A 14393-nucleotide genomic window follows, 5' to 3' on the forward strand; every position below is an offset into this window, starting at 1 on the left:
CTAGATACACTAAAGAAATGGACTAACTGTTCTCGCAGAGCAACTGCAAAAAGCTCCAGAAGAGTCAAAGGAGGAGACTCAGAAAGAGATGAATTAACTAAAGGATCTAGAGCAGGGATCAGCAACCTCCGGCACTCCAGCTGTTGTGAAACTACAATTCCCAGCAGGCTCCATTCATTTCTATGAGAGTTCTGAGAAGAGCAGAGCAAGTATGCATGCTGGGAGTTGTAGTTTCACAACACCTGGAGTGCCGGAGGTTGCCTACCCCTGATCTAGAGTCACAAATAGAAGCGGAAATTCTCCAACTTCAAGAGGAACTTGCAGCTTCTGAGCGATCCAGACGTTATGCGGAGCATGAAAGAGATGAGCTGGCTGATGAGGTCTCAAACAGCATCTTAGGAAAATCTGCTCTCTTGGAGGAGAAAAGACAGTTGGAAGCCAGGATTGCTCAACTTGATCAAGAGTTGTGTGATAAAATGGTGGACCTGGACCACCAGAGACAAATTGTGTCTAATTGGAGAAGAAACAGAAGAAGTTTGACCAGCTCCTGGCTGAAGAGAAAAACGCCTCGGCCCGGTATGCCGAGGAATGTGACCGAGCGGAGACTGATGCTCGGGAGAAGGAGACCAAGGCCCTCTCCTTCGCTACAACCCTTGAAGAATCGCTTGAGGCGCGAGATGTATTTGAGAGGCTGAACAGGCAACTCAGAGCAGAGATAGAAGATCTCATAAGCTCAAAGGATGACGTCGGGAAGAACGTCTATGAGCTGGAGAAGTCTAAGCGTGCTCTCAAGCAGCAGGTGGAAGAAATAAGGACTAAACTTAAGGTTGGAGGCAAGAGCTTCTCGAGATGACAGATTGGCTCAATCAAAGGAACAGTCATATAGAAACATGGAAGTGTGGACATCTACATAGAATAACTTGGTTTCATAATCAGGGTATCTTACATATGTAAACAATATGGGTTCTGAAGAGATAAGTGTGAATGAGGCCTTGTGGTGATAGATGTATGTTTATACTTTGCCTATAATCTTACTCTATATACCCTTTAGTTTTATTTTATCATCTGAATAGCTAGTACAGTATGTCATACTAGCTTTCATTTATTCATATGGTTGCTATAACCACAATGAATTGTTCCTTTCCATGGCATTGGAATGTGGTACAAAACCATAAGCAACGATAATTACAGATAATTTATAGTACTTATTTATGTACATATGGTGCTATGTATTTCTATATTTTCATATATATTTTACTATCATCTATTTCCTATCTATCTAGAAAAACAAATAAGTAGCAGCACACCACTAAATGCTCTAATGGTGGATAAACAGGTGAATGTGTGAACAGGGTCAAATACATGACTACCATACTTACTATTAAGCGGAGTAGAAGCTCTTAGCGCGTAATAATTGATCAAAAATATGTCGGGCCTTTCTACATTTTTCTACATAGTTGCTATGGTAGCTTGCACCTGCTTTTAAATCCATTATCTCTGGAGGACTTGTTCCTTTTTTTGATTATGTATATATAGTAGAGGAGTAGGCATCCTCTGTGGAACTTAGCACTCCCGCCCACCTGCCTGGTGCTTTTAATCAGAGTTACAATGGAGCTGGACACTCCGTGTTAGAGTAGGTCCCATCTGATGAGAAGCCACCTTGACGTTTGGTAGATGGGCCATTTTCATATAATGGCATTGGGGCTAAAGACCTCTTGAGGATTTGCATCTATCTATCTATCTCCTATCTATCTATCTCATATCTATCTATCTATCTATCTATCTATCTATCTATCTATCTGTCTATCTATCTATCTATCTATCTCCTATCTATCTATCTATCTATCTCCTATCTGTCTATCTATCTATCTATCTATCTCCTATCTATCTATCTCATATCTATCTATCTATCTATCTATCTATCTATCTATCTATCTATCTATCTATCTCCTATCTGTCTATCTATCTATCTATCTATCTATCTATCTGTCTATCTATCTATCTCCTATCTATCTATCTATCTATCTATCTATCTATCTATCTATCTATCTATCTATCTATCTGTCTCATATCTATCTCATATCTATCTATCTATCTCATATCTATCTATCTATCTATCTATCTATCTATCTATCTATCTATCTATCTATCTATCCTATCTATCTCATATCTATTCCTCTATCTAATCTATCCATCCTTTTAGCATACATATACACCCAGACACACACACACTCACAGGATGTATGCACAGGATCTGCGAGCAAATGGCCGGTTTTACAAGGCTGTAATCTGGTATTGCCGTGATGGAAAAAGAACTTGTGAACACATGTGTATGAATGGAGTTATTCCACAGTTAATGGGAGATTTACGACTGATAAAATCGCTACAGAACAGCAAGTGGTGGAGATTGTGTTTTTATTTTAATATGAGAGCCAAGTCTTGCATTAGGACGTTGTTGAAGCCAGTGCAGAAAATAAACGGCACCCATGGGACCGAGGAGCATTCTGTTAGGCTGAAGGGCCTTTAATAATCGCATAGCCTAATAGGAGTTTAGATGGAGTATGTGTGTGTGTGTGTGTAAAAGCTAATCTCGTCCCCTGATTCCATAATAACGTATGCACAGTAACAGAGAGCAGTTATGATGTGTCGGCACTACCGCTTTTAATAGGTGACTTTTTAAATGAAAAGATAAGTTTGCTGAGTGACTTTTCTCGAATTCACTTAACGAAAGCCCATAAACTATGCTGCAAGTTTAACAACCACAAGCAGCAGAGGAAGAGATTACATCTTTCTCTCCGATCGCAACGGCAGATAAAATATACATCTCGCCTTAGTGATTGATACATAGCTCGCCTCCTTCTCCCGAGAAGCCGCACTCCAAATATTCATAACACAATAAAACAAATTTTAAATTACGGCTGGAAATATTTTGTGAGCAACTTTCATAGGTGCGTATATCAGCCAGTTTGTATCTCGCATATAAAGCAGAACTTCCTAAACATGGAATAATGAAGATCTGCACACTGCAAATTTTTTATTTTGTTTTTTTTTTATTTACCTTTTTCAGGGGTTTAACTATTTCCTAGCCATGTTCTCTTTGTTTTAAGCAATTATTGTCTTTTACGTAAGTGAAAAATGCAACCTTAAAAAAATAATTTCTTACGGTTCTATTAAGGGTGAAAAATTTGGGTCAGCCGGCGCCGTTTATTTTTTGATGTCTGCTAGGTAATATTAATGCTGGAAAAGTAAGTGTATTGTTTGGCTGCAATGCACAGTACGCTGGAGACGGAGCTCGAGGACTTCAGCTCTTCTACACTAGATGGCAGTTTTGTCTTATCTTTCAGGTTGAACATTTTGAACATGATGGAACAGGAAAGGCCATCAATGTTTAGTCTGCACTCAAATGGTCTCTGTATGACCAGTGTAGACCCCATGGACTTCCTGGAACATGTGTTAGCAATTTAGCTGCAGACATTTCTTTCTTTGTTTTTACTGCCTGGCTCTTTGAGAAAGTGTTGGTGCTGGGTTATGGGCTGTCTGGATCATGTCAGAGGCCATGGGGATCAAGTTCATGTGACAGGCTAGACTGAGGAAGGATGAAGTTAGAGGAGGTAAGAAAACTGACCCTGCCTTTCTGCAGCAACAAGTCACTCGGTCGTCTGTGGTGTAAAGCCAGAACGACTGGGCGTTTTTACTTTTAATACAGCTGAACAAACAAAACACTTTGCCCATTTTACTTTTTCATATTTCATCACTAATCGTGCATTCCTCCAAAAATGTATTCTGATACTCCATCAGTTTCTAACATCCCCTCTTATTTTTTTTCCCTCTCTCTCCTAGCCCCATCCAGACGAGGGGACCTGGAAATCCTCGCATACTGTATGCTCCACTGGATATGTGGGAAACTACCCTGGGAGCAGAGCTTACGAGATCCTTCTACTGTCCTGGCTTCCAAAACAAAGTATGGTTTAAAAAATAAAATGCCAAAATATAGTGTTGGGTGTAAATATTATCGCAATAGTGTAGCCATGAGAATAACATAATTTGTTAAAAAACTTCTGTTAAATTTGGTTTTCCCCCTTCTTTACGGTATGTTCAGATGTGGTGTTTTCACTGCAGATTTTGCCTTTTATTGTTTTTGGCAGATTTTGCCTCTCTTTTTCATAGTTTTTTTGGCAGGAAATAATTTTGTGTACTTTGTACAATAGCAAAAAAACCTACAGAGAAAAATCAATGTGTGAACATGGCCTTACACAGCACTAATGCTTTATTCAGGTACGTCGTTAGGGTGGGCTTCTACAGTGTAATCCTAAAATATTGGTTTGTATAACGGCAGATTTCATCAGACCAAAATATTTGCACATGAATGGCTAGAAAAAAAGTAATCTTAATAGGCGATTTCATCCAATAAAAAAGCAAAAAGGTTCAGATGATTGGAATTTGATGGAAATTACTGTTCTTTAAGAGCACTCGTTGGAATCGGTCACTGCACCAGTTGTAAAGTCCTTAAGGTATCATATACTGATAAGCCCCCTTCAGATATACCGTTGTGCATTGCTGTCTAAAGCAGTATTATTTCTATAACTTTTCCTCGCATTCTATTCATTCTTCATTCCGAGAATATTCTAGGCAGTGGAAGGCTCATTAGGAGGTACGAGTATGGGATAATGTAGATTAACGTGATTGTTTGGTCATTCGGTTTTCACAGGCAGAGATTTCTTACATCTTGCTTTTTAAATTAACCCTACACTGACTGGCCTGTCCTAGCATATTTCATCTTATTAAACTAGTCACAGGTCTTCATGTCACAGGGTGGTACATTATTATCAAAGCTTAATCAGCGGCTGTGATTACTGCATTTTAAGACTAAAGCAATCTAAGTCCACTTTCACACTGTACTGTTTTGGTCAGTGTTCTGCCTCAGTGTTTGCAAGCCACAACTGGGAGTGGAACCTGCAGAGAGAAAGGAAGGATTTGTGTCTCTTCAGTGTCCTGGACCTACTCCTGGTATTTGTTTACAAATACGCACTGTGTGAATGTTGCCTTATTGGCAGTACTGACAAAAACTAACTTGTCACCTGAATTACAGGATATCCAAGCAACATGATTTTTTTTTTTGCCAAATTCTGATGGTGGTGATGGATTAAAGATAAACACATACATGTAAAAAGATCGGATAGTCTTTACCATGTGCTCAAAATTTATATATACAGTACAGACCAAAAGTTTGGACACACCTTCTCATTCAAAGAGTTTTCTTTATTTTCATGACTGTGAAGGCATCAAAACTATGAATTAACACATGTGGAATTATATACATAACAAACAAGTGTGAAACAACTGAAAATATGTCATATTCTAGGTTCTTCAAAGTAGCCACCTTTTGCTTTGATTACTGCTTTGCACACTCTTGGCATTCTCTTGATGAGCTTCAAGAGGTAGTCCCCTGAAATGGTCTTCCAACAGTCTTGAAGGAGTTCCCAGAGATGCTTAGCACTTGTTGGCCCTTTTGCCTTCACTCTGCGGTCCAGCTCACCCCAAACCATCTCGAATGGGTTCAAGTCCGGGGACTGTGGAGGCCATGTCATCTGGCGCAGCACCCCATCACTCTCCTTCATGGTCAAATAGCCCTTATTTTCAATTTTTCGGCTGACTGACTGACCTTCATTTCTTAAAGTAATGATGGCCACTAGTTTTTCTTTACTTAGCTGCTTTTTTCTTGCCATAATACAAATTCTAACAGTCTATTCAGCTGTGTATCCACCTGACTTCTCCTCAACGCAACTGATGGTCCCAACCCCATTTATAAGGCAAGAAATCCCACTTATTAAACCTGACAGGGCACACCTGTGAAGTGAAAACCATTTCAGGGGACTACCTCTTGAAGCTCATCAAGAGAATGCCAAGAGTGTGCAAAGCAGTAATCAAAGCAAAAGGTGGCTACTTTGAAGAACCTAGAATATGACATATTTTCAGTTGTTTTACACTTGTTTGTTATGTATATAATTCCACATGTGTTAATTCATAGTTTTGATGCCTTCAGTGTGAATCTACAATTTTCATAGTCATGAAAATAAAGAAAACTCTTTGAATGAGAAGGTGTGTCCAAACTTTTGGTCTGTACTGTGTATATATATATATATATATATATATATATATATATATACATAAATACATCATATAAATGAGCTGTTATTATCAATTGTTTATTGTTTCTCCCCACAATTTCTTTTTTCCTAATGGCAATACCAGATTATAGCCTTGCAAAACCGCCCTATATACATGCAGGTCCTGTGCCTACATCCTGTGTGTGTACAATATATTATAGAGACATAGAAAGAGAGAGATGAAGAGATAGATGGATGGAGATATAGATCGTAGTAAGGGTGAATAAAGAGTCCACTTCTTTTTTTCACCATAAATCTATACAACACTGGCACCATCATGATAGAAGGCAATGAGGACAACTATCAGTTTGAAAGAACCTTTCCTCATATCAAAAACCTGGCCCAAAAATACAAGTCAGAAGAAAAACCAGAGACAACCTCCCAAAGACCACCCCTGAGGCTTTAGGTGAGGATGCTTCCCACCCAACACACGGCATTCTCAGAGACTGTTTATCTCAATTAGAAAGAGACTTCATTCAATTCAAGGAAGAACTTTAAAGAAACCGATGTGACAAAAATGCAAATGGAGCTCTGTACACTATTAGAATGTATTGGCTCTGATGAGCCGAAGTTATTGCTTTGCGAAGTCTCACGAGACTTCATAATTTAATTTGTACTGTAAAAATACATTTCCCGAACTCGTGGAACTATGGAATTACCCTGGTACAAATGAGAAGAAAAACAACCTCCATATTCAGAATGGCAACATCTGGCTCCAGTATTTCAGAGACCTCTACAGAGACATCCCAAAAGAAGAACGTAACCCAGACCAAGAACAAATGAGGTAAAAACTGAAGAGCATGGAAGAGATACTTTAAGATTTCCAAAACCCACTAGAATCACCCATAACACTGCAGGAGATATCAGAGAGAATATCAACCATAAGGCCTCCTGCACACGACCGTTTTTTTTTTAAGGTCCGCAAAAACTGGGTCCGTAGGTCCGTGATTCATGACCGTTTTTTCATCCGTGGGTCTTCCTTGATTTTTGGAGGATCCACGGACATGAAAAAAAAGTTGTTTTGGTGTCCGCCTGGCCGTGCGGAGCCAAACTGATCTGTCCTGAATTACAATGCAAGTCAATAGGGACGGATCCGTTTGACGTTGACACAATATGGTGCAATTGCAAACGGATCCGTCCCCATTGACTTTCAATGTAAAATCAGGAGTCCCTATACCATCGGATCAGAGTTTTCTCCAATCCGATGGTATATTTTAACTTGAAGCGTCCCCATCACCATGGGAACGCCTCTATGTTAGAATATAACATCGGATATGAGTTAGATCGTGAAACTCAGATCCGACAGTATATTCTAACACAGAGGCGTTCCCATGGTGATGGGGACGCTTCAAGTTAGAATATATTAAGAACTGTGTACATGACTGCCCCCTGCTGCCTGGCAGCACCCGATCTCTTACAGGGGGCTGTGATCCGCACAATTAACCCCTCAGGTGCCGCACCTGAGGGGGGTTAATTGTGCTTATCATAGTCCCCTGTAAGAGATCAGGGGCTGCCAGGCAGCAGGGGGCAGACCCCTCTCGGCCCCCCCCCTCCCTCCCTCTATTGTATTAATTTCATTGGTGGCCAGTGTGCGGCCCCCCCCGGCGCCCCCTCCCTCTATTGTATTAATATCATTGGTGGCCAGTGTGCGGCCTCCCCTCTCCCCCCCCCCCCCCCCGATCATTGGTGGCAACGGAGAGTTCCGATCGGAGTCCCAGTTTAATCGCTGGGGCTCTGATTGGTAACCATGGCAACCAGGCCGCTACTGCAGTCCTGGTTGCCATTGTTACTTAGCAATATTAGAAGCATCATACTTACCTGCTGCGCTGTCTGTGACCGTCCGGGAGCTCCTCCTACTGGTAAGTGACAGGTCTGTGCGGCGCATTGCTTAATGATCTGTCACTTACCAGTAGGAGGAGCTCCCGGCCGGTCACAGACAGCGCAGCAGGTAAGTATGATGCTTCTAATATTGCTAAGTAACCATGGCAACCAGGACTGCAGTAGCGTCCTGGTTGCCATGGTTACCGATCGGAGCCCCAGCGATTAAACTGGGACTCCGATCAGAACTCTCCGCTGCTACCAATGATCGGGGGGGGGGGGGGAGGGGAGGCCCCACACTGTGCCACCAATGAAAATAATACAATAGAGGGAGGGAGGGGGGGCCGCACACTGTGCCACCAATAAAAATAATACAATAGAGGGAGGGAGGGGGGGGGTCTGCACACTGTGCCACCAATGAAAATAATACAATAGAGGGAAGGAGGGGGGGCCGCACACTGTGCCACCAATGAAAATAATACAATAGAGGGAGGGAGGGAGGGAGGGGGGGCCGGGGGGGGGGGGGCCGCACACTGTGCCACCAATGAAAATAATACAATAGAGGGAGGGGAGGCGGGGGGGGGGGGCCGCACTGGCCACCAATGAAATTAAAACTGGGGAGGGAGGGGGGTCTGCCCCCTGCTGCCTGGCAGCCCCTGATCTCTTATAGGGGGCTATGATATGCACAATTAACCCCTCAGGTGCTGCACCTGAGGGGTTAATTGTGCGGATCGCAGCCCCCTGTAAGAGATCGGGTGCTGCCAGGCAGCAGGGGGCAGTCATGTACACAGTTCGTAGTATATTCTAACTAGAAGCGTCCCCATCACTATGGGAACGCCTCTGTGTTAGAATATACTGTCGGATATGAGTTTTCACGAAGTGAAAACTCAGCTCTGAAAAAGCTTTCATACAGACGGATCTTCGGATCCATCTGTATGAAAGTAACCTACGGCCACGGATCACGGACGTGGATGCCAATCTTGTGTGCATCCGTGTTCTTTCACGGACCTATTGACTTGAATGTGTCCGTGAACCGTTGTCCGTCAAAAAAATAGGACAGGTCCTATTTTTTTGACGGACAGGAAACACGGATCACTGATGCGGCTGCAAAACGGTGCATTTTCCGATTTTTCCACGGACCCATTAAAAGTCAATGGGTCCGCGAAAAAAAACGGAAAACGGCACAACGGCCACGGATGCACACAACGGTCGTGTGCATGAGGCCTAAGAGGTAATAAAGCCAGCGGCACAGATGGCATCCCACCCGAAATGATTAAGTACAGCCCACCAGCAATACAGGCAGCCATAGCAAAAATGTACAACATTGTGCTAAGTGCTGGCTACTTCCACCAAGCCTGGAACCAAGGTGTCATAACCCCAATACACAAGAGCGGGGACAGGTATGACCTGGCCAACTACCGATGAACATTTGCCAGCAGCAATATGGGTAAACTATTTAACAGTATCCTGAACCAGACAATCCTCTGCTTTCTCGCCCAGCACAATGTACTCGGTAAAAGCCAAGCAGGGTTCATGCCAAACCACTGCACCACAGACCACGTCTACACCCTGCACCGCCTCATCCAGAGCCATGTCCACAACACAAAGCAGGGAAAGCTATACGGTTGTTTCGTGGACTTCAAAAAGGCCTTTGACTTGGTGTGGCACCCAGGATTGCTCCTGAAGCTGTTGGAGAGCGGAATAAGAGGAAAGACATACAACGTCATCAAAAGCTCCTACACAAAGAACCGATGCAGCGTGAAGGTAAATGGGAAAAGAACGGCTTACTTCCAGCAGAGCCGAGGAGTCAGACAGGGCTGCAACCTCAGTTCAACTCTCTTTAACATTTACATCAACGAGCTGGCAGTGGCTCTGGAGACCTCCTCAACACCAGGTCTCATTATCCATGACACTGAGGTGAAATTTCTCCTGTATGTGGATGACCTTCTAAAACTCTCCCAACTGAGAAAGGTCTCCAAGACCAGCTAGTCATTCTGGAGAAATTCAGCACCACATGGGCGCTTTCCATCAATTTAAAAAAGACCAACACTGTGGTGGTCCAGAGAAGGAAAACAAAGTCCGCCCTCTTAAAGCCACTAACAGGTACACCTTCCTGGGCCTGATAATTGACCAAACTGGGAGCTTCAAATCAACCATTGAGAAGCTGAAAGACAAAGCATGCAAGACCTTCTACAACATCAGAAGATGACTGTACCACCTCAAAGCACCCGTGAGGGTCTGGCTTAAAATCTTTGACTCCATCATTGCACCAATCTTCCTGTATGGCAGTGAAGTCTGGGGCCCTCACAGGTACCCCGACTGGTCAAGATGGGATTCCAGCCCAACAGAAATATTCCATCTGGAATTCTGTAAGAATCTCCTCCAGGTCCATCGGAGCACCTAACAGTGCCTGTCGAGGGGAGCTGGGCAGATTCCCTCTACAATTTACAATCCAGAAGAGGGCGCTATCATTCTGAGGCCATCTACATGGTAGTAGTGAAGGCACCCATCACCATAAAGCCTTGCTACACCAAGGGATCCCGGGCAAGGCAAAAACCCCAAATCAACTTACTGAAACCCAGCCCGACCAGAAAATCACCACACACCACCTCACAAAAGCCAGGATCAGGAACACAGTAAACCAGAGACGAGAGGAATACGTCAGTGAATGGAGGAAGGAGGTGAGAGCATCCCAGAAGCTGACAGTGTACCACAACCTGCAAAGAGACTACAAACTGGCCCCATATCCGGAGAAACTAGGGAACTCCAGAGACTTGAAAATCCTGAGCCGCTACAGACTGAGCGCCCACAGCCTGGCCGTTGAATCTGGACGGCATTGACAGAGCTACATGCCTAGAGAAAGCAGACTGTGCCAGCAGTGCCACCTGGAGGTGGTGGAGGATGGGGCCCACTTCCTGATATACTGTCCCTAATACTCAGCAGTGAGGCACATCCAGGAGACTCTCTGATCTACTCCCAGACTTCAGCTCCATGGAGGAGGAAGAGAAACTGCCCATCCTACGGGGAGAGGAAGCGAACACTGTGGACATAGCAGCACAATACTGCCACAGACTGAGAGGAATGTGATATGCCACGGACTCCTATACATCGACCCCAGGTGTGTCCCCATGTCTCAACCCCCTATTTCCCACATGCTTTGGCAATACTAATGTATAATTTTAGACATGCCAGTAAAGCTTGATTGATTGATAGATAGTAGAAGGAGAGACAGAGATAGATGAAGTGATAGATAGTACATGAAGAAATTGATATTAGATGAAGAGTTAGATAGATGGAGAGGTAGAAGAGATAGATAGAGATTAGAGAGATAGATGGAGAGAAAGATAAACAGTAGATGGATAGAAATGAGAGATAGATGGAGAGGTAGATCTTGTAGATTGTAAGCCCTCACGGGCAGGGCCCTCTCTCCTTCTCTACCAGTTTGTAACCCGTCTTGTTCATGCTTAGTGCAATTGTCTGCATTATGTATGTACAGCACCATGGAACGAATGGCGCTTTAATAATAAATTATAATAGATAGTAGATGAAGAGATGGATAGTAGATGGAGAGATAGAAGTGAAAGACAGATAACCTTTTATAGTGTAGATTAATTTCTTATGGTTGGCATCCACATGCATGTAGTTGCTGTCCTCTAAGTGGTTAACTCATGGTGAAATCGGCCCCTCATATCGTACGTTGGGGTAAGGACGGATATGCTGTTTAAATATTGATCATATTCTCGCTGTTAATTTGAAGATTTAATTTTGGACAGACTTCATCCAGAAAATGTCTAAAATTAATATACGGAACCAAAATCGAAAGGTTAACCTTTTTTTCCCCCCTTTTGTTGTTTATATGACTTTAAAAAATGGTAATCTCAACATTAAATGCACTGAGTTAGAAGAATCAGAATGACTCCTTCTTCTTTGCTCTTATTATTTATGAATTTAAGCCTCTTACCATGAATAATACATATATGAATATAAAAGTGAATATCATTGGAAAAGGATAAAGAACGCACAAAAACGGAACACACTGAACAATTCCCTTTAAACAGCGCACCATTTTATATCCCAGTTCAGTGCCAAGGCTGACAGTTTTAGAAACCCTCCATTTGCTTTGTAATCACAATATTACCGTAATCTCTTGTACAAGGAAGATACTAGAACTGTGGAAGATGGAAGAATATTGGCAAAGACTAATAGGAGACCTCTTGACCGCATTCCACTGCCAAATCTATTTATGAAGGAACTATATATATCCTCACAATTGTTACACCCTCACATAAGCTACCGTTTCTGTTTGGCTCATCCCATTCATCTGCTCTTTGTACAATGCATTGTTGCATTTTTTTTATTACACCTCTAAAAAAAAAAAAAAAAAAAATGTGGATACTGTACAGTTCACAAAAATGTCTGCCATCTGGTCCTTGGGGGGGGGGGGGGGGGAGCTACAAATGAGGGAACTATTCCTGTTAAATTATAATCACAAGAGGCAGATTATAAGCAGAAGTCACAATCACGGGCTACAACATAAAAAAACATCAGAGCTACTGTATGTGTTGCAGGGCCCATTCAAATGGCAGGCCCCACCTCTTTTACTTCCAGGTGTTCCCCTTTTTTTGAAATTGCAACTTTAGCGGAGGTGAGTCACAATGATGTTAGGAGAGAAAACCTAAGAGTATCTATTTTCAGGCTGTCTAAGCAGTGAGTTGAAGACATGGAGGAGGGGGATGCAGCTGCAGCATTATTTGAGATGGAGGGAGAGAGCAGAAATATGGGGCTATCAGAATGGCACAGCTATATTCATTTCTCTCAGAAGCAGGGGTGTCTCCGTTCTGTGCACTGTACCTTAGTGACCTTACTTCCCACTATTTTTTATTTTTTTTTCTAGGGAGCTCAGAAAGCTGATTAAAGAGGGAGACATCACACTTGGGCCTCATGCACACGACCGTTCCGTTTTTTTGCGGTCCGCAAACCGCGGAAGCCGTCCGTGTGCCTTCCGCAATTTGCAGAACGGGTGGCCCATTGTAGAAATGCCTATTCTTGTCCGCAAAACTGACAAGAATAGGACATGCTATATTTTTTTTTGCGGGGCCACGGAACGGAGCAACGGATGCGGACAGCACACTGAGTGCTGTCCGCATCTTTTGCTGGCCCCATTGAAGTGAATGGGTCCACACCCGAGCCACAAAAAATGCGGCTCGGATGCGGACCACAACAACGGTCGTGTGCATGAGGCCTAAAAGACAAACAGAAGCTTCTCAGCTCTTCAGAAGCAGTGTGGAAGCAGTTTTATCAGGCTCAGGCTCTCAGCTAGCTCTGACACTCCCCTACTGCACACTACTAAAAATGTCTGGAAAAACATGCACAAAAAAGTGGCAAAAAAACACAGGTGGCCCAAAAAATAAATGCATGGCATTATTCTGGCAATTTTTTGATTGTTTTTTTTTTTTTTTTTTAATAACGCCAGTGCAAATCTATGTGTGGAGGGATTCAGCAATTTTCTAATACAGAGTAATCGACAAAAATGCTGTTCTTATATCCGTTACAAATGACTTTAACATGGGTGTGACTGCAGGCAGCTAATAGGCTCTGACTATGTGCTATAACAGTCACAAGATGGCAATATTTTGAAATTCTCAAGCATAGTTGTAGTATTTTCTGTATTTCTTACTTTTTAATTGATGTCATATTGCGCTGTGTCACATGGCCGTGGACTTGTTTCTTTCACAGTGCATGAAAGTAGGAGCCTGTGACAGTTTTACTTTCCCAATTCTCAGCAAAGTTATTGGGTGGACTTCTATAGAATTCAGTCAATACCGAAATAGTTTAATTTGGGGAATCTAAAGAGAATGTATAGTATATACAACATTTTAACCTTGAGCACTTTTGTCTCACCGGATGTAAAATAAAAAAAATTGAGCAACTTTGGCAAAATAACGAACTCCCTGTGTTTTGTACTGCAATTCTGTCCTATTCAAGTGACTGAGAGGCGTGTGATGAATGAACGATATTCCACACCTTTCATTCATGTACGTTTTGTGATTTACAGTTAGGCTCCTGCTGCAACAACTAGAATTGGAGCTAACGGATTCTGGCCAATACACCACTTGGATGCCATGGTCAATAGTGACTGCGGCATCAAAATGGTCAGACGGAGGGACTTCGTCGAAATCAACTTCTGTCCCCCCATCGTGCTAGAGGAAGGACTAATAGGTTGTTATGCTGAAAGGCATAATGCACTGCATTACAGAAGTATTACTGTGTAGACTAAGTAAATAAGCTTATGAATGCTTAAAGAGAGTCTGTAGCCAAGAAATAAAAAATGAAATGATTGAAAAGTCATATGTAACCCCAAAATGTTACCAATGAAAATATCAGCAAGCTGTCACACAGCTCTGTTGC

The 14393-nt window shown here is 42.6% G+C and overlaps 1 protein-coding gene across 3 annotated transcripts in view; it reads left to right on the top strand.

The window, feature by feature from the left end:
- The window catches only part of VRK2 (VRK serine/threonine kinase 2), a 104492-nt gene that overhangs the window by 63206 nt on the left and 26893 nt on the right, over positions 1 to 14393 (top strand). For all 3 annotated transcript variants that reach the window (XM_040429716.1, XM_040429714.1, XM_040429713.1), the window contains exon 9: positions 3841 to 3961. In XM_040429716.1, the coding sequence (XP_040285650.1) occupies positions 3841 to 3961 (121 nt within the window). The remainder of the gene's footprint in view (positions 1 to 3840; positions 3962 to 14393) is intronic.

The sequence above is a fragment of the Bufo bufo genome, chromosome 4 (genome assembly GCF_905171765.1).
Source record: "Bufo bufo chromosome 4, aBufBuf1.1, whole genome shotgun sequence".
In the NCBI taxonomy this organism is placed as follows: Eukaryota; Metazoa; Chordata; class Amphibia; order Anura; family Bufonidae; genus Bufo; species Bufo bufo.